This window comes from Chinchilla lanigera, unplaced genomic scaffold (genome assembly GCF_000276665.1).
Source record: "Chinchilla lanigera isolate Chin_1 unplaced genomic scaffold, ChiLan1.0 scaffold00139, whole genome shotgun sequence".
Taxonomy (NCBI): Eukaryota; Metazoa; Chordata; class Mammalia; order Rodentia; family Chinchillidae; genus Chinchilla; species Chinchilla lanigera.
Genome location: NW_004955540.1, coordinates 592,144 through 616,995, shown reverse-complemented (window position 1 = coordinate 616,995; position 24,852 = coordinate 592,144). Strand labels below are relative to the sequence as shown.

The window sequence follows — 24,852 nt, the reverse complement described above, 5'->3', positions numbered from 1 at the left end:
TCAGAAGAATTGATCCTGAGGAGGGACTGAAATTAGTGGTTTCAGGGAAATCTGAAACCTGAAACTCTGGATCCAGCCAACACTGGGGTGAAAAGACCTTTAAATGGCTGGTATCCTAACCCTGCCAACTTGGCTCCAGGGTCTTCCCCAGGACACCTGCAGTGGGGAGGGGAAGAAAAAGGCAGACTTCAAAGCCAGAGAGGCAGAGGTCAGTGGGGCCCAGGGGAGGGCACACCCTGTGCAGATGCCCCGTGTGCACCAGAGGCTTGTCCTGTGCCTGCTGCCAGGAGGGCCTTCATCTGCACTCTTCTGTCTGGGATTCCTAGTGTGGCAGCAGCAGACGGAACCCACTTTAGGGAGGTATGTCAATGTAAAGGAGGGCATAATGTCTCTGACTTTAACTCAGTGGTTATTGAGCCAAACTTTTCTGCACTTCAGAATTTCCTGAGGAGACTTAACAGTAGTTTTTACAGGTAACCAGATATATATCTTGTAACTTGTTACTCTTTCCTTGGATTAAAGTGGTTTGCAGTGTCTGTGTAGACAAATTTGGTAGCTGCTGCTTTTTAGCCTTTTGTCACCATGTCTACACAATCTGCTAGTACTGAGAAGATGCCACAGTGTGAGTATCCTATCTCACAGAAGGAGATTTCCATCCACCTGCCCATTGTCACTACCTAGACCTCACATTCCCAGTTCAGATTACCCTATATATATTTGGAGGCCTATTCCTAATCCTACCATGCAACAGTTATGGCTGAGAAAGTGTGTCCCTGAACCAATCCTCCTTACTAGATGTGAGCTTGAGAACTGCTTTCATTAAGGAGATATTAAAACGTCTGCTTTCATCCTTTAGCCTTTGTGTGCTTACATATTGGCAAGTTAAAACAATACTGACTTGAAACAGGACAGTGACCTTGTCACCAGTGGATTTTAAGTATAATGTGGAAGAGAGAAAGTACAGGTGTGCTTGTAACTTGTCACTCTTTCTTTGAATTAAAAGTGGTTTGCAGTGGCAGTGATAATGATAGTAACAGTGCATTGTTGAATGCATAGCATATTTCAAGTGTGGAGACTGGTTATGCTGACCTTCCTAGTGACTGCTGTCCTGCAGAATGGTGCTATTCTCCTGTTGCCGGGGAGGAGATGACGCAGTGTGAGTTCTCCTCAGAGCTTGCTGCCTACGCTCATCGGGTAGCTCTGACAAAGAGTCTGGAAATGGAGCTCTCAGTGCACTCTGCTTTTGTGGTTTTGTAGATATCCAGTGGTGGGGGATAAATACTCAAATTAGTGAATATTTTAATTTCAGTTCTACTGGTAGAAATTTGAAGTTCAAAAATACTAATTGAATTGTCCAGTGATACATGGCTTACTCAGAATCCTCAAAACTTTTGTCTAAAGTCAGATAGCAAATGTAAGACGGAACTTGGATTAAATCTGTTTGTTCTCATTCCCAGCCCTTCTGCTCTTTTCATTACATTGTGGTGGTTGTTACTTTTTACGAACAAGCAGTGGGTTAACGGGAAGGAATGTCAGGGCCACTGAGATCGAGTTGTTGATTACTTTAGATATTCACATGAGTTCGTTCTTCTAATCTCATAGTCTGTTTTGTGAGTCAACTTCATAGATGAAGCAACTGAGGATGGAAAGTATTCTGTGATTTATTTGTTCGAGGTTGCGGTTAGAGTTTAGATCTAAAATGCCCTCCAAAGCTCCATGTGTTCAGAGATGGGGCTCCTGGTAGGTGATTGGTTCATTCCAGCACTAAGCTCACCGACAGCTTAACCCAGGATGCCTTCGCAGCAGAGCGGGGAGGAGGTGGGCCCACCTGAGGAAGAAGGAGACTTAACTTTGGGGGTGTTCTGTTTGGCTCTCACCCTCCTTGCTTTTGCTACCATGAGGTGAGCAGCTTTCCTTGTCTTGTCCTTCTGTCATGGTGTTTCTTCTTTAGAGCCCAGGTTACCAGGGACTGATCCCCCTGAAACTGTGAGCCAAATAAACCTATTTTCCTTAAGTTATACATGTGAAGTGCATTGTCTTAGCATTAGAAACATGAGTAATACAGTCAATCCACCATGAAGAGGAAGAGCCAGGATTCTATCCCAACTCAGCCTGTTTCCCAAGGCCAAATTCTCTGGAATGGCAGAGCTGGGTTTCAGTACTGGTATCTGATTTCAAAACATTTGCTTATCTTGTCAGTGCTGCAGAATTTCTCTGGTGGAAGAGCCAACACACGTGCACACAGAATCGTACCTCATTAGAATCAAATACAAAACCATGAGGATTAATGGACAACAGTAAACACTACAAAGATAATAGGTTTCAGGTTGATAAAAGGTGCTTTTGTGATCCCTCATATCCCAAACTTGACCCTGGAACCTATGAGTGTTCAGATTGCAATTCACAGTGCTGTTAATGCTCTTGGGGACCATGCATATTTTCGATGTTAGCCACATTTCTTCTGGAAACTCCCTACTGCCACTGCCTATGGACATCTGGCAAGAAATTATGGGGCTGTTTAAGAACAAAGAAAGAAAAGGAAAGGAAAAAGAAAAACACTGCATCCTGTTTGACTTTTAGTATCTGTCCACTCCCCCTGCAATGAAGACAGGGACAAGATGTCTGCTTGCCAGTAGGCTTTGACACTCTGAATCCAAATTAATTTATTCAGTTACTCAAAATGGATTCAGCTAATACCTCCTGTGTCCCAGGATGGAAGAGTCACTTGACATACAAGTATTTATGGCCAGAGATAAAACTCAGAAAAGCAGGCTGCACTGCAAGGAGAGACCGTGTGCTGGAGTTGGGGAGAAGGCAGGGTGGAGGACTTCTCTTTAGAAAGGAGCCTCTCAGAAGAGGGTGAGTCCAGCTTAGTCTCTGTAGCTTTCTCAGAGGCTGACTCAACAGAGGTGAATTTATTTCAGCTGTCTCCGTCTCGGACATGGAAGGTTTGCTGTACAAACTCAGTTCTTGCCACTGGATGGGCAGTGAGAGCAGCTGTGATTCTCTCTCTGGGTAGTATAAAAAGGTCAAGGGGCAGGAAAAGGCTCTGATGCCCAGTAACCCAGAGTCCCATTTGGGCTGTCACAGCTAACAGCAGGGCTTTGTATCTGCTGCACAGGTGGAGGCATTTGGAACACTAGTGCCTTTCTCATGGGGAAGCAGGATTTCGGCTGCTAGCATAGGAACAGAATTAATGTTGTGTAGATGAAACCAGCAGCTTCTTTTGAATCAACCCCATTTCATGATCCTTAGGCTACACTCACATGGGAAAGTGTCTGCCCTGGAAATCCTCTGAGTTGCCCAGCTTTGGCTTTGTTCTCGGGCAAGCGCGCATTCCCACTTTCCACAGCAATAGAAAGACAGTCTTCAAACTGTTCCCTCTCTGTCCTGGTACAGCACAGTGGTTTTTAGCCAGGAACAGAAAAATGCTGCCTATTTTGCCATGAAGATTCAAATCTATTGAGTAAATGTGTATTGTATAGTCTGGCACTTTAGGGTACTATGTGGGTCCTATTTCTGCTCTGTGGCTTTGGGCAGATAAATACTCAGCATGTTGGCTTGCTTGTCATATGCATATGTGGCAACATGAGATGAATGATGTGTTTGCCAGCTCAAGTCATTAAGATTATTTTTTTGTGTGTGTGGTATGGGAAATTGAATTCAGGAGCACCTTTCACTTGCCAGACAGGCACTTATGCCACTGAGCTGTATCCCCAGCCCCAAGTCATTAAGATTAAATAGGATCATGCTATTAAACTAAACCATGCCCCACTGCCCAAAATCTAATAAATGGTGAATATTAGCTGCCAGTACAATAATGATGGTAAGGTTGATGAAAGTATAAACACACACACACCATATATATATACATATATTTATTGTATATATATATATCTGTTGGCTTTGTGGAGCTTGCATTGCATAACAGTCAGTTTTAACCTAGAATTCTATGAAGAAGAGAACTTATTAAATAATTGGGACCAATTTCCTATTATCTTATTAGGATCTAGAATTGAATTAACCCTGTTTTTCTGATTTAACAAAATGCCAGATAGGCATGTTCTTGTTTTACCAGGAAAGTATGATGTGAAATGGAGCCCTTTAATAGGGACTGTCTCAGGAAGCTGCATGCATATGGTGCCCGTATCCATGAAACTATGCAAGGGGATTATTAAAAATTACATCCTATGTGTCACCCTCAAAGATCAGTGTCTTCCCTCAGCACAGTTGGCTCTAAAATGTGCCTTTTGCCTTTTGGGTGCCCTGAAATGTTGAGTGTGGCATGTAAACCAACTCTGAGATACTGAGCAGAAATATAAAGGTTCAGTTCTAGCCACGTTGCTGCAGTTTGCTGGTAAATTTTCCCAGGCTTCAAAAAGCTATTTTGTAGACTGTGGTGATGTAAGAGGGCGTTCCCACATCAGCTGGGGCCAGCAGATGCTGTGTGACCACTCTCTGGCCACATGTGCTGATAAAAGTAAGGAAAATGTGAATAATGGAAAAGAATGGCAGACAGTTTTTTTGCTGGTGGTGGTAATTTTGAACACAAGCAAAACGCACACACTTAAACTTCTCCCTGGCGAAGTGCTTTAGTACCCTTGAAATTTTTCACTCTTGTGAGAATGACTCATGTCTTAGAAATGACAAGTTCCAAGTCTGGTGCTCCCGGCACCTTTGGGCATTGGTTAATGTGCCCCTTGGGGATGTTCACCATCCCGCCAACTATGTTAATTAGCAAGGGATGATGCAGTCCATTTCCTTTCCTGAAAACTCAGCACTTCACCATTTTCCAGCAGTCTCAACTTCCACTTGTGTTTGGTTACCTTTACCAAGCTCCTGTCTTAAGTGCTGTGGTGGCCTGTGTAGCTGCTGAACGTGGAACACAGATGTGTGTTTTGTTTTGTGTACTTCTGACATTCTTAACTAACTGATACTTTAAACTGCATTGTGCTTTTGTTTTTTAAAAGACTTATAAACTTTTTTCATTTTGCTCCTTAGAGCAACCCTGTAAAGAGTGTTTGGCAAGTATTATCACCTGCATTTTATGGAAGAAATTGATGTTGGCAAGCCTGACTCCTGGTCTCCAGGCTGCTTGGTATTGCCTAAGTTGTGTCAGTTGAAGTGTAGTAAGTGCACAATGGGTAAACAAAGAAGAAGCAAACAAAACTCAAGAAATGATTTCTTGGGGCTGGGGATTTAGCTCAGTGGCACAGTGCCTGCCTGGCAAGCGCAAGGTTGTGAGTACGATCCCCGATACCGGGGAAAAAAAAAAACAAAAAACAAAAAACAAAAAGAAATGATTTCTTACTGACACAGGAGTCCAAGGCAGGTATCCTGATTGATGGGAGGCTCCTTCCCATATGGCAATTCAAGGACCAAACTTGGTCTTGAGGTCTTGCAGTATGCTAGCATCGTTTGAATATTTGTATAAAGCCCACGGCAGGGAAAGAGAGATGGGAGGAGGTGCACCCTCTCTTTTAAAAGACACTCCTGGATGTGGCACACTCAGATTTCCAGAGGCTGGAATGCACTAATGGTGCACCACGTAGCCTGTGAGAGCTAACGCAATTCATAAGCAGCCATGCTAAAGTTTCCTGGGAATGCAATGCAGAGATATAATTTATAACCAGTCAGGAATTTTCACTGTATGATCAGATGCAACAGAATTTGAAGGCAAGAGTGATGCTCTTCAAGGTCTAAGCACTGTGGTAGCCATGCAGCCATTGACAGTGAAGATGGTACTAGGCTTTGTGTGGGCATTCAGTTTTGACTTTGATGTGGATTGGGGAAATGTAAATAGTATGTCAAGAGGCTTTCCAGAGATAATTGCTTAGCTAAAGTTTTCATTTAAAGTAAGTATATTCCACTTTCAAAAATTAGCCAGATTAAAGAAAAATGATTAAGCACTAATTATATATATAAGTATGATGACTATTCAAAGTTGATGTGAAGGACAGAAAATGGAACACTACATTAATACCTATGACAGTTCATTCTTAGGAGGACATGAAACATCATGGGGGAAAATAAAACTAAAAGATTTGTTCTAAGCATCCCTTCAGTACTCAGTTCTAGAAATACTTTCAGAAACAAAAAAAATGGCCCTCCTATCTGTGAGTTGGTTAATGCTCTATTTAGGAGACATACAAAATATAGAGGTGAATTCAAAACTGGCTGTTACTAAGACCTGAAACAGGTTTCAAATCTAATATTCAGCAGCTTTTGGTAGGTTGGAAACTCACCTGTTGAAATTAAGCATTACATTAATGTATTCATTATTTTTGATTATTTATTTATTTATTTTTTGGTTTTTCTCCTGTACCGGGAACCGAACTCACGACCTTGCGCTTGCCAGGCAGGCGCTTTTGCCGCTGAGCTAAATCTCCAGCCCCGTCTTCATTATTTTTGAAAACATTTGTTGTGTGCTTGTTGTGTTCCAATAAGGTTTCAGAGTCCCCAGAATTTAACCATCTAACGTTGGTGATGGTGGACAGAGAAGACAGACATTAGAACAAAAGGGTACAATTCAGAGTCATGGGGGCTTGGGAAGATAGTTATGCAGATTACCTAGGGATGAAGAATTTTTAATGTCAAAGGGGATTTGGATATAATCACATGTAAACTCCTTCATTTAATAGATTTTTTAAAAAGTCCAGAGAAGTAAGGTGACTGACTGAGATCACACAGCTAGTTGACGAGCTGCTGGCAGAGGCCAGATATCCTGATTTCCAGTTTCATCTAGCTGCGTGGCAAGGACGTAAGGATGAGATGAGATTACATATGAGAAATTCAGCAAAATCTGTGTTTGTTTTTTAGTTACCATTGTCAAGTGCTAAGGGGAAGAAGGTACAGGAAGAAAGATTGTTTCAGGCTTCAAGAAATATCATTTCTTACCTACCTATGATCATATACATAGAGTACAGCCTCAGACAAAAGATCCAACTCAATTAGCAAAAGCACATCCCAGTATTTGTTTAAATATGCTGTGATATTTCAGTAGCACCATCACCTCCTTAAGATTCGTGCAATAGTCCTCTGAATTGTGCCTGAAGGACATCCATGCCCCAGTCTTGCGATGAGCAAAGTAAGGTGTGGAAAGCACATAGCAAGTTGAGTGAGAAGCTTGGTGTAATTCCCGAATCCTCCTTGTACTGTGCTCCTCCTATGACACTGTGTGCATAACCAGCCAGGCCAAGAGTGGTTAACTCAGGTATCTTTTGATTATATTCCAGATGCATTGTGAGAGGTTTATATGTATCCTGAGAATAATTGGAACCACACTCTTTGGAGTCTCTCTTCTCCTTGGAATCACAGCTGCTTATATTGTTGGCTACCAGTTTATCCAAACGGATAATTACTATTTCTCTTTTGGACTGTATGGTGCCTTTTTAGCATCACACCTCATCATCCAAAGCCTTTTTGCCTTTTTGGAGCACCGGAAAATGAAAAAATCTCTAGAAACCCCCATTAAGTTGAACAAAACTGTTGCTCTTTGCATCGCTGCATATCAAGAAGACCCAGACTACTTACGGAAATGTTTGCAATCTGTGAAAAGGCTCACCTACCCCGGGATTAAGGTTGTCATGGTCATAGATGGGAACTCCGATGATGACCTTTATATGATGGACATCTTCAGTGAAGTCATGGGCAGGGACAAGTCAGCCACTTACATCTGGAAGAACAACTTCCATGTGAAGGGTCCTGGTGAGACGGAGGAGTCACATAAAGAGAGCTCACAGCATGTGACGCAGTTGGTCTTGTCCAATAAAAGCGTGTGCATCATGCAGAAGTGGGGTGGAAAACGAGAAGTCATGTACACAGCCTTCAGAGCCCTGGGACGAAGTGTGGATTATGTGCAGGTAGGTCTCCAGATTCCTGCCAGGGCAAACATATACTGAAATAAAGCAGCTTTTGTGTCTCTGCAGTCACACGCCAGAGCCCGTCCTTGTCCCTCCTGAGCACAGGGCTCCTTTCAGTCCACTGGAAAATAGCATGACTGTTGAAAGCACGTTTTGAAAGGCAGGGAAAAAACCTTGTAAAACTGTTAAAACTATCTATGAAAACGCTTAACCTGTGCCATGGTGTTGGTTAGAAATCGAGATTATTTTAATAAGAGAGCCTTCCTTCCCTTCTGTCTCCTCCCTCTTCCCTTCTCTGTCCCCTTGGCTCTGCCAAGTCAAATTCAGTGTCATTTTCCACACTTAAGAAAATCTCTAGCTCTGTGAGAAAATAGTGTCTGCCCGAGCAAAAGAATCTTGAGGAACTCTGCAGTTTATAGAATGTTTTGTGCATGCAGTGGGCAAATGGGACGGGTGACAAGGATTTTGGTTTAGGAGCAAAGAATTCAAAATTGAAGGGGAGGGGAAAAAAGAGAAAATCTTAGAGCAAAATCAAAGTGCTGTTTATTTCACTCCCCAAACAGCATTACCTCACTCACTCCAGTCTGACCTTTGAAAGCATTCGTGATGATGTTTGCTTGCATGAAAATTAGGCTGGCTGTGTCTCTCATTAACTCCCCAGCAGCTCACTCTGCGTTTCTCCTGTGGAAGCTCTCGGTAAAGCTTTCCTTTGTAGAACATTTAGTAGGGGTCCCATGTGGTTTTAAATTTTGACTTTCTGCATATTCTGTAGTTTGATTTTGAGCACAGTGATATCAAGAAGGGAGAAATGTGTCTGGTTTAAGAAATCCTTGGAACCACTTTCCTGTCCTCTTAAAAATAAAATCCTTGTTTTCAAAAGACCCATTCTGCAGGGTGCTTTGTTGCTACAAATGAGTGCCCATCGAGTCTTGGAATAATGAGATAGGAGTGAGTATTGGCTTTGAGGTCAGTTAGCCAAGACTCTGGTCACAAGTATCCCTGGCTAGGAACTGAGCCCAACTCTCAGATTACTAGAGAGAGTAAGCCAATCTCACAGTGGCTTCAGATAATTATGTCTAATGCTACATTGCAAGTGGCTAGCAGAAATTGTTTATGATATCATTGTTACACAATTAAAGCTGTTAATACTATTTCTTACATATTCACCTAATTCTTACTAACAGTTATACTGTCTGCTGTTTGTCACTGTAGGATTAGTAAAGTTCATGTCTGGAGAGTTTGGAGACATTTTTGTACTGATTCCACCCGCATCCTAATCTCACGTCTTAAGTTGGCAGTTTCTCAAGTTTCTCCTAGATTCTTGATGGTGAACCTTTGGGAATAAGGTAGTTTCAGTCACATTTACATGATGCAACTTTGCACCTAGAAGAGAAGATCTGTCTAGATGTGAGCATGAGAAAAGATCTTAGGATGTGCAGAAGGAAGCTCTGTGCCTGACATAAGAAAACATCTGTTTTGACAGTTTGCTTTTACTCCTAGTTAAAACAACTGCTGCATTTGTCAGTTCTAGTCAAGACATCAATGTGTGGGTTCTTTCTTTCACTTAACCTCCTCCTTCCAAATCCCCTTCTCCCATCATACTTGTTTTGAATTTTGTTTGTATCCTTGACAACTTTACTTTGTGCCTGTCCAGGAAAAAATAATCCAAACTCTGAAACGTTAGAGTAGGCCTCCTGTCTGAGCCTTAATGGAGCCTGAGAACTTTCTTCCCTGCAGGCTGCCTCTCCACATAAACTGATTCTAGCTGCTGCTCTCACCTGGGCCTGGTGCATCCTGGGATACCCAGCCACGTGCCAGCACACAGACAAGGTTACAAATGTTTAGCATCTGAAACTGATCGTTTTTTCCTGTCACCCCTCAGCCAATCCCCTGATATTTAACCCCTTGACCTACAGAAATGGCAGTTTCATAAGGTTCATACCAAACACAGAGCACTCATCATCTCTTTTGACTGCCCAGGCTTCAGAAATTACAATGCGAAATCCACAGAAATACCAAGGGGAGAAAGGTGTGCAGGGGTTGGCAGTGGCAGCCATGGCCTGGAGGCTGATTTTGGGGAGAGGGAAGCAAAGTTCGGGGAGTGGTGCAGGAGAAAGAATGGAGAGACTGGGAGGAAACCGACCCCCATCCTGTTGGAGAGCATTGCATACTGTGTGAAGAGACAGCCAAGTGACCAGTTTCAGCTACATCTGGTCATCCATGCTCTTTTCACTTGGTTTTGCATGTCTTGCTTACTGCTCTCCTGACCTGTTACCCCATGCCTTCCCACACCTGGCACTGGCACCCTGTCCAGCTCCTTTCCTCCTGCTGAGGTTCAGATCACAGGCACTGTCCAAAGGCACTCGCACCCATCTTCTTCCTCCTCTGCTGACACTGTCTTAGTGGTGCCCGGCCCACTCGTCACTCTTCTGCCTGCACTCCGGGGCCTCTGGTCAGGCGGTCTGCACAGAACAAGGCTTCACTGCTGGCCACAGCTCCCTGTGTCTGCCTCAGCTTCATCTGCAGTCTCCTCTCCTGGCTTCTCTCCCTGCTCTGTGCCTTTGCACTACATAATGGCGCACAGCACAGAGCATGGGGCAGCCCTGCCTCAGGCCACACCCACGTGGCTGCAGTCACCTGAGGGTGCGGTAGGAGCTCCCAGAGATGGTGAGAATAGGAAAAGGAGAAAAAATGAAGTGAGAAATAAAGATGAAGGGGATGTAAACATGAGAAAGAGTATGAGGATGGTTTTAAAAATGAGTTATGTTTTCTAGAGAGCCTTGAAAACTTCTTCAACAAAGGGCCAATTCTGACTGGATTGCTTATCATTTACAGTAGAGCAAAAGTCATGCTTACACTAGCAGAACGGTGTTTCCATTAGCTTTTTATTTACTAAAGCAGCACATTTACAGTAACAGGTTTTAAAAAGATTTTCTAAACACAGTGAGCAAAATTAAAATATCTGCAGCAATTATAAGACCAATGGATTAATGCTTCCCAGTATTTTTCCTTTTATTTTTCCTTCATTTGAAGAAGTTTGGGATTATACTTTCTTGTATTGTTTTAATATACCATTATCAAAAGGCAAAATATACCTTGATACTAGATTATTTCCTTGCTTTATTTGCCCTTTTTATCATTGATCACACATATTACAATTTAAGTGATCACCAATCTGACAGACAAGGGGTAAAAGAAATAATATCCCCTGATGTGTACACTAGGCATTTCCCACTATAACACTGCATGCTTTCCAGGTGTAGAACATTTTCCCAAATGGAAGATTGTAAGAGGCGCCTGTATCATTCATTTTATCTGGTAGAATCCTAGATGTCCAAAAGGAAAAGAAAGACTATATAATTCACAATAGTTCAGTTGCCCATCATTATTCATGTATTCTGTATTTGAAAATTGACTTGCACATTGAAATCCAACCTCATAACCCACACCTACAGTGATTTGCTGGTCATTTGCGTACAGCACACCCCTGAGGCACATGGTCCAGCTGAGGTCCGATAACTCTGTGCCTCCTTGTTTCAGCTGTCGTACTGTAAGCGGTTGCCTTATTTGTAGTCTACTCTTTGCCATGGTTTTCCCATTTTTGTGCTTTTGTTGATGCTGCAGCTGTGTCACAAGTACCCTCAGTTAGTGCTGAAGTTATGTCCAGATCCCCTCACACAGGACTCAGCTTGGTACCGTTTTACGTCCTGTGATCTCATGATTCTTTCTAGCAACTCACTGAAGTTCTGCTAGAGGGAGAGACAAAACCGTACGGCTCGTCCCAACTAACTTTCATCAGTTACTACTTTGTTTCCCCTTTTAATCTGTCTTTTTCTCCAAAGTTGGGGGCTCTTACACAGATACCCTGATTTGAAGTCTACCACAGAGGGGGGCAGTTTCTTGACTTGGTTCTTTAGAAGGAGAATTCCAAACTTTCTGAGTAAGAGTGTTTCATGGCTCAGTGCAGAGGTGACAGCATTTTGTTCCCACTTTCCTAGCTGGCTTGTCACCTTTGCTTTGCACATCCTGTTAACTTTCATGTCCAGCTTTCCTAACAAAGAAAAGGGGGAAATCAGTGACTGCTGTTTTCACTTGAATTTGTGGGAGAAATTATAGTGTTGAATTAGGGTTAGGGTTAGAGTTTTGTAACAATGTAGAGAATGTATTCTAACAAGGGATGCTTATATCTTCCTACTTTTTTTTTCTTTTCAAATTTGCAGCAAGTATCAATATAATTTTATTTATAAAGTTGTTCAAATGCAAGAAAATTCTGGTTCCGATTGTATTAACTATCAAAAACTTAGGGACAGGATGCTGTGTCATCTCAAATCATGTTTTGGATGACAGCTTTTCAACATAGCATATACACAGAATCAAGGGGAGGTACCTGAAATGCTTCTCTAGTCCATGTACACCTTGAATAATCATGTAATAAGTTTCTTCAGCAACTGACAGTGTGGGAAGAAAATCTCTCCTGTAGTGTTCTAAGAAGTCATTGGCAGCAGAGGCAGAGGCAGCAGCACTACTTCCAGAACCTATAGAATCCCAGAGCTATTGCCAGGCAAGTGAACATGGAGGCTGCAAGATAACGAATTGTTTCAAGTTTGTTAGACTCCATCAGTGTTTTTAAGGAAGCAATTTCAGTGTCAATTTTGTTACTGGTCTCTGAAATAACACTTTTGGTTTGGGTGTCCTTTCTGGTAAACTCTGTGGTTGCTTCCATAGGTTGCTTTTCTTGATTTGTAAACATGTCTGTTACTCTGCTCCTTTTGAGGTTGATGTCCAGTTTATTATCTGATTCGGCTGGTTTCATGTATCAGTTGTTTCACTTGATCTATTTCAATTTTCATTTTCTAGATATAAGATCACATGCAATTAACATTAAATGAAAAATAGATTTTGATTTCTTTTTTTTTTTGTACCAGGAATGGAACTCAGGACCTGGTGCTTCCTGACAGGCACTGTGCACTGAGCTATATCCCTGGCCCCTATGATTGACTGATTGCTTCCTACTTTCTTTTAAGAAAAATAACAAAAATGCTAAACTTGTTGGTAGCTACAATACGGAGGTTTTTCATTGGCTAGACTTGGGATTCCACTGTTAACCAAATTAAGAGAAAAATCATCCTTCCCATGTCTTACACCCTTTCCCTAAGAAAGATACCTATTATTAATATTGTTATTACTTTAGTGCATTTTTTCTTCTGAAGTGTTTTTACTTGTTAATTTCAAGGGGTATTTGTAGCTCTGAAATTTTTTAGATTTTATATTTAATGCCTAATCTGAGAGTTATAAACGTGACTGTATACTCATATCTATATTTCGTTTATCTAGAATCAAAATAAATAGGAAATTATGACTTATAAAAATAAAGCATCATGCAAGCATTATTAAGTCCTAAAAGTCTGTGGTAGTATAATTAATGAACATTAATGACCATTTTTTTTTTTTTTTTCGTAAGTGCTGAGGAGGAAACTCAGGGCTTTGCACATGTTCCGCAGACTGTTATTAGCTATTATGCTCACTCCCTTGTGAGCTTTTGATGAACATTTTGGTTATGTGAGAGATTCTAAATTGTATGCAGAATTCTATTTTTGTAAAGGTTATGTTTTGGTTTCCCCCTTAACTTTCATTTAAAAAAATCCCATAAAAGCCATCATACATTATACTTTTTTCACCAGACAATGCAATTCTCAGCATCTAGATTTTATTCATTGATTTTATTGGCTTTACTGAAGATTGAACTTAGGGCTTTGTGTATGAGTACCATCCCCCAACCTTTTCACTGTACTCTAAGACAGGGTTTCAGAGTACTCTGAGACTTAGTTACCCAGCCTGGCCGTGAACCCTCAGTCCTCCTGTCAGTTTTCTGAGTAGTTGGGGTTATAGATATGTGCCCCGACCCCCAGCTGAGGGTATGGGTTTTAAAGGTGAATGTTGGTCTTCTACATTTATATACTTCCAAAGCCAGAGGTCCTGTTGCTCTTATTAGTAGCATCACCTTCCAAAAGTCTAACAGTGAGAATATGCAGGTTCTATGTGAGGATCAGTGGGTTATGGTCCGCCTTTGCCACACGAGAAACTTCTGTACATCACCCCAATTGATTCATTGCAGGCCATGGGTGAATCGGAATCAGTTGCAAACTGGTCTTAATTTATTTTCACTAATTAACAACCTAATTTAAAGGTATTTATATTGCCTGCTCCAGAGTTCCACTTGTTTTATTTAAATTTCTTGGCTATTAGAGAAAGTATTGATTTCCTTCTCTCTGAGTAGATCATAGCTTATTTACAGTAATTATGACAAAGACCTCTTCTTTCTCTGGGCTGGTTTCAGGAATTTTTGCCTTCAGTTTGGATTATCACTTAGTACTTGTGACTTCCATTTATTGAGCATTTACTATGAGCTAGCCGCTACTAGATGATTTACATGTATTATCTCATTAACTATTGTAATATTCCTATGATGCAAGTATGGGTATCCACATTTTCCCCCTGACAAATGGAGGCTTATGTAGATGAGTAAGGAGTCCCCAGTTAAGACGCTATACCAAGTTTATCACTGAGAAACAGCAGATTGGCATCCAGACCTATAGGACTCCAAAGCCTTGCACGGTGCATTCTTTCTCCCACTGTAGTACACTATTAGGAGCTTAGGGATAGGGGCACCATCTTGTATTTCCTACTAAATAACTGTTTTTAAGGAGTTTTTTAATCTTTTTTTTTCATTAGGACATTGGCTCAGGAGTAGGAGAAACAATTTGTTTGCTTTGTGGTTAAATTATGGCAGGGACCAAAAGAAAATTTCATGCTATAGAGATAGACTGACTGGGTCAAGGATAAGATGAAGAGTTGAGGCTAAGAAATGATTGAAACTTAAGAACAGGAAAAGGGTAAAACTAGTAGTGAAAGAAGGGGTCTTGATTTTTATTTTCTTCTTGTTTCCTCACTGAAGGCAGCTACAGCACTTAAGATTTCCTCTTGCTGAATTGGTTTTCATTGCCTTTTAAGGTGGAATGTGAGGGAAAGAAAGAGATCCAATAGTCAAGACAAAAGGAAAGATTAAGTTAAAGAACAGCAACCAAAACAAAAGCAAATGTGGAGAGAGAACATTTTAGACTGGGTCTTAGAATTTGAAAGGCATGGGATAGAACAATAGTAACAGTGCCAGAGGAGATTTTTATTTGGAGTGTTGTGAAGTGGAGTCACTTTTTAGATCCATAGAGTGAGATCTTTGGAATGGACAGCAATGCTGAAGATGGCTCTGGATAAATCTAAATTTGTTCAGGTAAAAGTCACTATGTAGAAATCAGTCCCGAGTTCTTTCCATTCCTAGTGATTCTCTCTGAGCCATCATCTACTTGTGGTAATGACTGTCATGAGCCATTAGGCCTGAGTCTTTTATAATCTTTAAAATTTGAAGATTTTCACTTTGTTTGCTTCTCTACAATCCTCTTGTAACTCACAAAGTACTTTCAGTTACCTTGTCTCACTAATACATCATGGTCGCAGTTACAGGCTTGTCCAAGGTCATACGGGTTGTAAATTATAGGACTCAAGACTGGTATTTAGGGTTCTTGATTTTGTGGGCATTTGTTCCTAAAGAAGACAAAATCTTGACTAAACACTATCTGTATAATAGCTCATTAATATTCTATGCTTTATGCAGTAATTGTTCTTCATGACTCAAAGAAGAAAACGTTAAAGGAATCTAATAGAATTAAAATAGGAGTGTGAAATGTATTTAATCTCACTGTTGCTGTTATTTTTATGTAAACAGAACCTTCCTCCTGAAACCAATTATTTTCAACACAGTGACAAACTTTGTAAAAAGGCTCAATAACAAACATCAAGCTTTGTAACTGTCAGCTTTAGTACTTGTCCTGTGAAAGCAGCTTGGAGTGTGTATCAGTGGAGTAAGCATGGCTGGATTTCAATCAAACTTTATTCATGGACTGTAAAATTTTAATTTTTTTATAATTTATATATGGCACAAAATATTTTTCAGTCATTAAAAATATAAAACTACCCATAGCCCCAAGGACATAAGGAAAGAGGTAGCAGACTGGACTTTACCTGAGGTCTCAGCTTGCCACTCTGGGTTTGGCTAGGGGCGGAGGGCTGGGGCTTACTCTTGGCTGGACAGTGGTACCCAGAGGTGGTGGGTCTATGTTCTTGATTCTGTGGTTCACACAGAGGTGCCTGCTTCTTCCCAATAGCGTCTTTTTGTCTTTGATCTTTTCCTCTCACTTTACTCATGCTTTGAGACTTTGCTTCATTTCCCTATCTCCTTAGTGCAAAATCTTACAACCGATGATCATGTGGTTTCAAAAACTTACAGAATACCTTCATGTGGGCTGGAAGACTTTTGATTTGTGTTCAAACCATGCCTTGTAGTTTCCCCTTATGTGAGGGCCATTTCTGTGTGCTGTTTTGTGGAGCTCTCTCAGACTCTAGCAAGAGCTAAATAACCCACATTTGTGAGACTGCACACTGGCCATGAATAGGCACAAGACAACAAGAGACTTTGCCTTGCTGCATGGATTTGAGAGCTAAAGCTGTGTTCTTTATACCCTAAAAGTGAATGTCCCGGTGATGCTTGTATAGATTGGCAAAGTCTGGCTTTCTAGTTGGCGTTCAGTCAGCAAACAGGATCCAGAGATTGAAATCTCTGCAGCTCCTTATTCTCAATATGACAAGCCCCTTCCCAGGAGATCTCTGAAGGCTTTCCCTTCTGATGGTGTCACCTCCCCACCCCGCTACCCCCGGGCAGACTCTCTCACCACTCTGGCGCACTGGTTTTAGAAACCGGGAAGGGCAGAGGCCTATTTCAGTATGCAGAACCTCAGAAGTGTGGTTCAAGTGCGTCCTTTCAAAGAGGCCATTTCCTTGGCCTGCTTATGCTTGCAAGCAGGCGAGACATTTGAACATTAACTCTAGATCGCTCCCTTCCTGTTGTCTTTGGTCTTATTATAGCTTTCTGGTTTTACTTTTCCCCATTTGAGTAAATAGAGGTGGGTGTGGCCATGATTTGAGGTGCTGGGTTCCAGGTGGGTTGGACTTGGGCTTACCCTGTCTGTACCCTCATTGTCATAGGCCTTCCCACTGCCTGTGGCCATATTCAGACCAGGCGCAGGCCTGGCAGTAGGCGGCAACATGTCACTTTCGGGTGACTCTGGCTGGCTTCCTGAGGCTTGGGATGTTTGAATTTAAACCTAGTGTTGGTAAAATCCTGTTTCCTAGCATAAAAGTAGATGATACTAGGCTGAATTTAAATGAAATGCCAAAAACCATACTTTTATTTAGAAAATGAGTACTTTTAAATAAGTAAAGTAAAATTTTTAAACATCTAGATGTTAAACTCCAAATTGCTAAAATTAGTTAAGTCTAGAGGGTTGGTAAGTTCAGTTTTTATAGCTAGGTGTCTGATATACTGCTTAAGTCCTTAACATTCTAATGATTCATTTAAATTGCTATTTTTACAAGCATTTTCCTTAATAAAAAGACAGCTATCAAAAGAGCTGTGGGAGAACCTTGGTAAAGTGTCAGTCCCCTTAGCTGGCGAGTCAAGGGATTTGTGCTGATACATCTGCTTTCGCCTTCGGCTTTTGAGCCTTTGTATTTCTACAAATCGCTTGCTGAGTTTATTTTCCATTACTTTTATAGAAGAGATAGAGAACAGTTAAATGGGTATTTTCAGTTATGAATGTAGCTAAGTGTTGCTTAGTACAGGGGTGTGCTCCGAGAAAGGGGGTGTCAGGTGATGTCGTCCCACCCTCGCCACTGGCTTGTCCAGTGCGAGGGGAGCCAGGTGGAGCCTATGCCCCAGGGTGGAGAGGCCAGCTGGCTTCCCGACATCCTGGTCCACCTGCTGGGGCCTCGCCCAGGAGCCTGCAGGGAAGACTTGAACCTGGGTGTCTGACAGAGGTCTGAGCACTGCAGCAGGGCAAGGAGCCCAGGGCCTGCAGGGCGTCAGGCTCCCATGGCCCACCGTGGGTCCAAAGCATGAGGTGCCATTGGGCAGCCAAAGGCCCTACCTCTGCACCCCCTCCCTCTGCACCCCCTCCATCCACAGCCCCCTCCATCTGCACCCCCGCTATCCACACCCCGCCACCTGCATCCCCGTATCCTCACCCCCCCCGTCCTAACCCCCCTCTATCCTCACTCGCCTCTGTCCTTACCCCCTCCCATCTGCACCCCCCTTCCACCCGGACCCCCCTTCAACCACACCCACTTCCATCTGCATCCCTCCATCCGCACCCCCTCCATCTTCACACCCCCCCCTTCACCCCTGGACACCTACTCTCAGGCCCAAGGGAGCGGCGTCGTGGAACATACTTTCCACTGAAGAATCAAAGGGACGAGCATCTCTGCAGTGTGGCAGGCAGGGACCTGGGTGCCTTCTCCCTGTGCATCTCTCCCTGTGGGTGCAGAGGGCTGCACCCTCGGTGGGGTTCGCCAGCCGCCTGCCACTCTCCTCAAGCGCAGGAGTGAGGCCTTGCTCTAACGCTAAGGAGTGGAGAGAATCGCAGCCCAGCTCCAGCCATGCTGTCCTGTGGAAAGTGCTACTGGAGAAGGCAGCACCAGCCCTACCGCCCTGGAAGGGATGCTCTTCCTCCATCCACGGGAGGGTACTCTCACTGAGGTGTCCAGGATTAAGCCTTTTACAAGGATCAGCATTGTGAAGCCCATTTTTCGGCAGATGTACGCACTATTCTTTAATCAGCTTTATAACTGTAGGTGCTATTTTGGTTTCTCTCATCTGCTTTATTCCTGTGAAAAGTATTATTTACAAACCTCCTCCTTTTGACTTCTGATAGGAGTATCTGCTAGGGCTGCACAAATACAGGTGAATTCCAATATTTTGTCAGAAGCTGTAGTTGGTTTGGTTTCAGCACTGGTATTTTTTCCCATATAAAAATTATTTTTAAGAACAACAGTTGAGCATGTGGAATAACTTGAGCTGATGTTTAAATCCAAAAGCCTAGGTGAGCAGTTAACACTGTGGATAAAAAGGTGTTCCAAAGGCCCCTGCTACTCCACCCCTTGATGTAATGTCTTTTATTTGTGAAAGGCAAATCCCACGAGCATGTGCTACAGAACTATTCAGTCACCTGTAGGAAAACTGCTCCTTTCTCTCTTTGTGTAAAATTGTATTCTTTTATCCTACAGGAGAATTCCTCTGTTCTTTTATTCACCCTGCTAAAATTCATTTAGGTTAGCAGGTTAGAAAATCCTTGCTAAATGTCTCCCTTTCAATATATCACTATAGAATATTGTATTATTCAAAACTAAGGGACAGTTTGCCTAAGGCAACTTGATAAAAATTGCTTTATTCAAGGCAGTTGGTCAAAAAGACACCTGTGGTGCCCAGCCCTCTGAGTTTGCCAGGCCTGGAGTGTTAACCAGGACATGAGCGTCTTCCTGCCAAAATTTGTTACATCTCTGGCAAACTTGAACAGGCTGCTGACCTTACACCTCAAACCCAGAGCATTATCTTAGCTATTCTACCAGCAGTGTCATTAACTTTAGTACTAAGCCTGCCAAAAACTAAATATTTTGTATTGGTCATGGTATAACAAGCTGTCTGTGATCCCTGTGAGACCTGTTTACTGAGGCCACGTCACAGGAAGGCAGAGGGCATAGCGCAGAGGCCAGCTGTGATGGGATGAGGTGCACTCATAGCTGTCTTTTTGCTTTAACTCATCTTCTGCTCTCCTCTCCAGGTGTGTGATTCAGACACCATGCTTGACCCTGCCTCATCCGTGGAGATGGTAAAGGTTCTAGAAGAAGACCCCATGGTTGGAGGTGTTGGGGGAGACGTCCAGGTGCATATACTTCATTTTTTGGGATGAGACACTTTTAATAGTATTCACCGATTCGTTTTGTGTATACAGTCATTGCACACCAGTTCTGTGACAGGTATTGTTCCTGATGCTTGCACCACATTAGAACGTGCCTGTCCTGCCTCTGTTCCTTCATATACTAAAATGATTTATGATGTCCTCACTTAGTTCTGGAGTGCAGCCTCTATCTTCAGTGGCTGATAAGTTATACACAAATATGACATAGATGGCTAAATTCAGCTTGTTACAAGAGCAGAGGAAATGGAATCATGGTAGGGAATACATTATGTCATCTACCTCTGGGCTTAAACACTGGCCAAATTGTAGTTGGTAAAAATACAAATTGAAAAATGAAAGTAGGAAAGAGGCTGAACTCAAATTTATACTAGTGAGAAAGGAAAAGAAATAATTAAAAGTGAGTTTTCCAATATGACACATTCTTTTATTATCAATGGAGAAACCATTTGTGAACAATAAATACAAATGAAGGAAATTTGAGTCTTACGAGATGAAAGAAAAGGAGTATGTGAAGGAGTTTAAGTAAGTGATCACTGTGATTAAAGGGAGGCCTCTGAAAACTTGAGGTTAGACTTTAGCAAACAAGGAGAAGGATGTGGAAAATTAACGTTGACATGTAGCTGTTGCTGCCATCCTGCTCACTCTATCTATGGCAACAGTGAAGGCAGAGGAGCTGCATTAAAAGGAGAAAAGAAAGAGCCTGATTACAGTAAGGAAGCATGCAGACTCCGGAGGAAAACGCAGTAAAAATGAGACTGAGAAGAGACCTTAGATACGATGTCAAGCAGTAGCTTGCAATTTTGAATTATAGAGAACATTATTTCAAGGTTCAAGTTTTATGGGGTGGCCGTGACAAGTCTCTTATCACCAGCATTCAGAGGAGAATAGCAAAGAAAGCAAAGTTGGACTGGAATGGTTGGAAATCAGTCAGAAGAGCAGGGCCTGAGATGTTCTATTTAAATGATAGAGAAGAACACATGAGGGAAGAATTCATGGCCTGACAGGCACACACAACTGAAAGTAGTAGTCTCTGAGAAGACAAAATGTCACTGTGTGGAAAAGAGGAAGGGAGTCAAAATAGGGGTATACAGTAACAAATCTCACACTAATCCTTCCCTTGTTATTTGTTCTCTTTGCAGATTTTAAACAAGTATGATTCCTGGATCTCTTTCCTCAGCAGTGTGAGGTACTGGATGGCGTTTAACATAGAGAGAGCCTGTCAGTCCTATTTTGGATGTGTCCAGTGCATTAGTGGACCCCTGGGAATGTACAGAAACTCCCTACTGCATGAGTTTGTGGAAGACTGGTACAACCAGGAATTTATGGGCAACCAGTGTAGTTTTGGTGATGACAGGCACCTCACGAACCGGGTGCTGAGTATGGGCTATGCCACAAAATACACAGCTCGATCCAAGTGCCTTACTGAAACACCAATTGAATATCTCAGATGGTTGAACCAGCAGACCCGCTGGAGCAAGTCTTACTTCCGAGAGTGGCTGTACAATGCGATGTGGTTCCACAAGCACCACCTGTGGATGACATATGAGGCAGTCATCACTGGATTCTTCCCTTTCTTTCTCATTGCCACCGTCATCCAGCTCTTCTACAGGGGTAAAATTTGGAACATCCTCCTCTTCCTGTTGACTGTCCAGCTTGTAGGTCTCATCAAATCGTCTTTTGCCAGCTGCCTTAGAGGAAACGTTGTCATGGTCTTTATGTCTCTCTACTCAGTGTTGTACATGTCAAGTTTACTTCCTGCCAAGATGTTTGCAATTGCAACAATAAACAAAGCTGGGTGGGGCACGTCCGGAAGGAAAACCATTGTTGTCAACTTCATAGGACTCATCCCAGTGTCGGTTTGGTTTACAATTCTCCTGGGTGGTGTGATTTTCACCATTTACAAGGAATCTAAAAAGCCATTTTCTGAATCCAAGCAGACAGTTTTGATTGTTGGAACTCTGCTCTACGCATGCTATTGGGTCATGCTGTTGACGCTGTATGTGGTCCTCATCAACAAGTGCGGCAGGCGGAAGAAGGGGCAACAGTATGACATGGTGCTGGACGTATGACCACGCCTGCTTTGGTACTTGCAAGCACACTCACCTGATTTCCGCTAGTGGAGGTACAGTCTGTGGCAACAGGTAGTACCATCAAGAAGACATATCACGCTGCTGGAACTCCAACACAGACATTTCTGGGTTTATTTTGATTCTGCCAAAGTAAAATAGTTCATCAATAAGAAGACCCTCTGATGTAACCTGTCATGTCCATGAAAATGGAATGGATTCTTTGGTATGCACTTTGTCCCGTATTGTGCATCGCCTGACAGTGTTGGTCCCTATATACCTCACTCGCCATGCTTTCTGTGGGTTATCATGGAAGAAATTGATTCTGGAAACTCAAGGAAAGGTTCTTTCAGCCTATACAACCTAACTTATGGATTGTTTGATAGCTAATTTTTTGGATTTTCTTTTTTAATTATACCAAATGAAATGCCAAAGGAATCTTAAAGGCTGTTGGCTGTGCTATATTTTGATATAATTTTACTGTGTTTTAAAATTTTGTATGCCAATTTTTAAAACAAATTTTACATATTCTATATTTTACTTTTCTGCCAAAATACACCTATTCTTCCTTTTTTTAATGAAATAGGTTCTGAAAAAAGTCCGTACCTAAAACAATACCTGCCCAAAATGTGAAGCTTGGTTGACTGATTTTTATGATAGAATAAAATGGTTTTGTCTTTTTACCTTTTCAAATTGAATAGTTTATTTCTGTGAAAATGTTTTAAAACTTTCAATATTATAACTATATTTTCATTTCTTTTGGAAAAGGCCAATATATCTGTCACACTTTGTCAGTAAATATACATATTTTCTTGTGTACAAAAAGAACTCATTCAAAATTAAGGCCAAAAGGGTAGAAAAGTGCAATTTTTTCTTGCAGATTTTTAAAAGGGAGGCTAGTCATTGAAAGAAAACACTAGTTATCCAGCACTGGATAAAACCTGAGCACCAAGGGTGAATAATCTTTAGAAATTCTGGCAGGTTTTCCCAGGCCAAGTCAAATGGGAAGTAGAAAATTCTTCTGTATAATTTGGATAAATGCAACACAGTACTATGTATACATGTGTTTCACCTATTTCTTCTGCTTGCTAATTCCATATTACATGTTAGTATGATGTTTACGTGGGTGAATTGGACACATTCTAATAAGTATAAAGCATACAGATTCAAAATTGACAGATTGAAGTTTCTTGACCCTCCAAGGAGGTTTCTTCTAAACTGTACAGATAATGGCTTCATTTCTTCTGTTTTGGCATCCATAAAAATGTCTATGTAGTAGAAATAATATTATGGTTTAATAAATAAATCAAGAATTGGCACATACACAACTGATAAACCAGGTACTCTAAACTTGACTAATCCAGTTACTATGGAGCCTCAGTGATTCAGTTTGACCTTTTACATGGTCGATCTCACCTTGCAGCTGGTGCTGTGTAGACCTGTGTTAAAACATAAATCAGAACACACAGATAGTTGAAAAGAATACTGTGGTGAAGCAGACACATGAACATACACTTTCTGCTTTTATGCTTCCTTTTCTGCAGGCAATTACATTATTTTCTAAGAAAAAGCTGCACATTCTACCTTCTGAGAACGAAAAGGTACATTCACATCTGACACTCGTACTGATTCAAGAGCTTGTGGGAAACAAATGCACCATGCCAATAAATGAGACTAAAACTTGAGTTTGCCTTTTTAACTATTTATGTTCTAAGTTAAGCTTTTATAACATTCAAATGTCAAATTTTCTCATTCTTATAAAAATTGAATTAATTGCCTGTATTTATTTTAGCAATTATTCAATGTATTTCCAGTATAGGATGTATAGTATAATTGATTTTTTGTAAATAAAATATTTTTGATAAGATTATTGCTGTCTTTTTTTAGGGAAGGGGAACTCTTTTCCTGATTGTACTGATACGGACTTAAGAATGGGTATACTGAAAAATGTTCAAAGTGGGTCAAAAATAATGTGTCATTTTATGATACATTAGGTAGCTAGCCCCCAAATTGGTGTGGTTTTAAAATCTGTAAAAGCTAGGTAAGACACACACACCAAATCTCAATGTTATCTTTGTCTCTGATTGTCTTTTATGTGCCTTGAAAGCAGCCCGAATTTATACAAAAGCTTTTATAGTAACTTATAGTGTTTATAGTAATTAGTCAGTGTTCCCTAAGAATATGTGAAGATCTTGGAGAAGTGTCTTGCTCAAAAATATATAACTTTTGTGTAATAAAATCACCATTTCATAAAAATTAAATATGGTTATCTCTAATACTGAGGATATAACCAATTTGTATTCTGTATATGTTTTTGTATTCTCCAAGTACCATAAAATGTGTTGCTTTTATCATCCAAAAAAAAAAAAAGGATAATAAATATTGTCTTTAAAAGTGGGTTGGGACATCTAGTACCATTTCCTCGGTTGAGGAACTTTCATGGCTAATTATCCCATTATCCCATTTTATCATTTATCCTGAAGTTTATATTACTTCCCAATTCTATTTATTATTTCATTTCTAAATCTTTCATTACCAAAGTACTTTGGTACTGTTAATTATAGCCGCTGAGCACTGTTGCCAAGATAAAGAACAGGAACATTTATGGTTCTAGTCACCATAATTCCCTGATAAAGTCAGCTCGTGGTGTCCGAGGGGTTGTGATCTTCCGATGTGCAGAAATGTCTCAGGTTCTGTTGGCCCTGTGTTCTGTCAGAAGAACCCTCCTCAACTCTGCCATCCTAGCGCAAAAGCATCCACAGCCAGTATGTAAATGAAAATGTGTGGCTGTGACTCAGCAACATTTTATTTATGAACACTGAAATTGGAATTTTACATAAGTTCATACATCACAGAATATTCTTTTGATTTTTTTTTAAAGATTTAAAAAATACAAAACTATTCTTAGTCCCCAGCATTACCAAAACAGTCAATTAATCCTGCAAGCCATAGATGGACGATCCAAGCTCATTAGGGATCTGTTGACATGTTTGTTACATGCTAGGCGTAAGGTATTGTCAAGCTTATTTTACAGGTCAGCTATTTTAGTTACCACTGCCG

At 41.3% G+C, this 24,852-nt stretch overlaps 1 protein-coding gene across 1 annotated transcript; it reads left to right on the top strand.

Annotated features, from left to right (window-relative positions):
* Positions 1–7,235: 7,235 nt before the first annotated feature.
* Has2 (hyaluronan synthase 2) lies at positions 7,236–23,680 on the top strand. The gene is made up of 3 exons (XM_005410908.2): positions 7,236–7,862; positions 19,589–19,690; positions 20,866–23,680. The coding sequence occupies exons 1-3, from the start codon at positions 7,236–7,238 to the stop codon at positions 21,793–21,795; spliced, it is 1,659 nt and encodes a 552-aa protein (XP_005410965.1). The 3' UTR covers positions 21,796–23,680.
* The last annotated feature ends 1,172 nt before the right edge of the window (positions 23,681–24,852 follow it).

What these genes read in the sequence shown, in the direction of transcription:
- Has2 (XM_005410908.2), top strand. Translation starts at nt 7,236, where the DNA reads ATGCATTGTGAGAGGTTTATATGTATCCTGAGAATAATTGGAACCACA. An exon ending in GAAGTGTGGATTATGTGCAG is followed by an intron (nt 7,863 to 19,588) that starts GTAGGTCTCCAG and finishes TCTCCTCTCCAG; the next exon opens with GTGTGTGATTCAGACACCAT. An exon ending in GTGTTGGGGGAGACGTCCAG is followed by an intron (nt 19,691 to 20,865) that starts GTGCATATACTT and finishes TTCTCTTTGCAG; the next exon opens with ATTTTAAACAAGTATGATTC.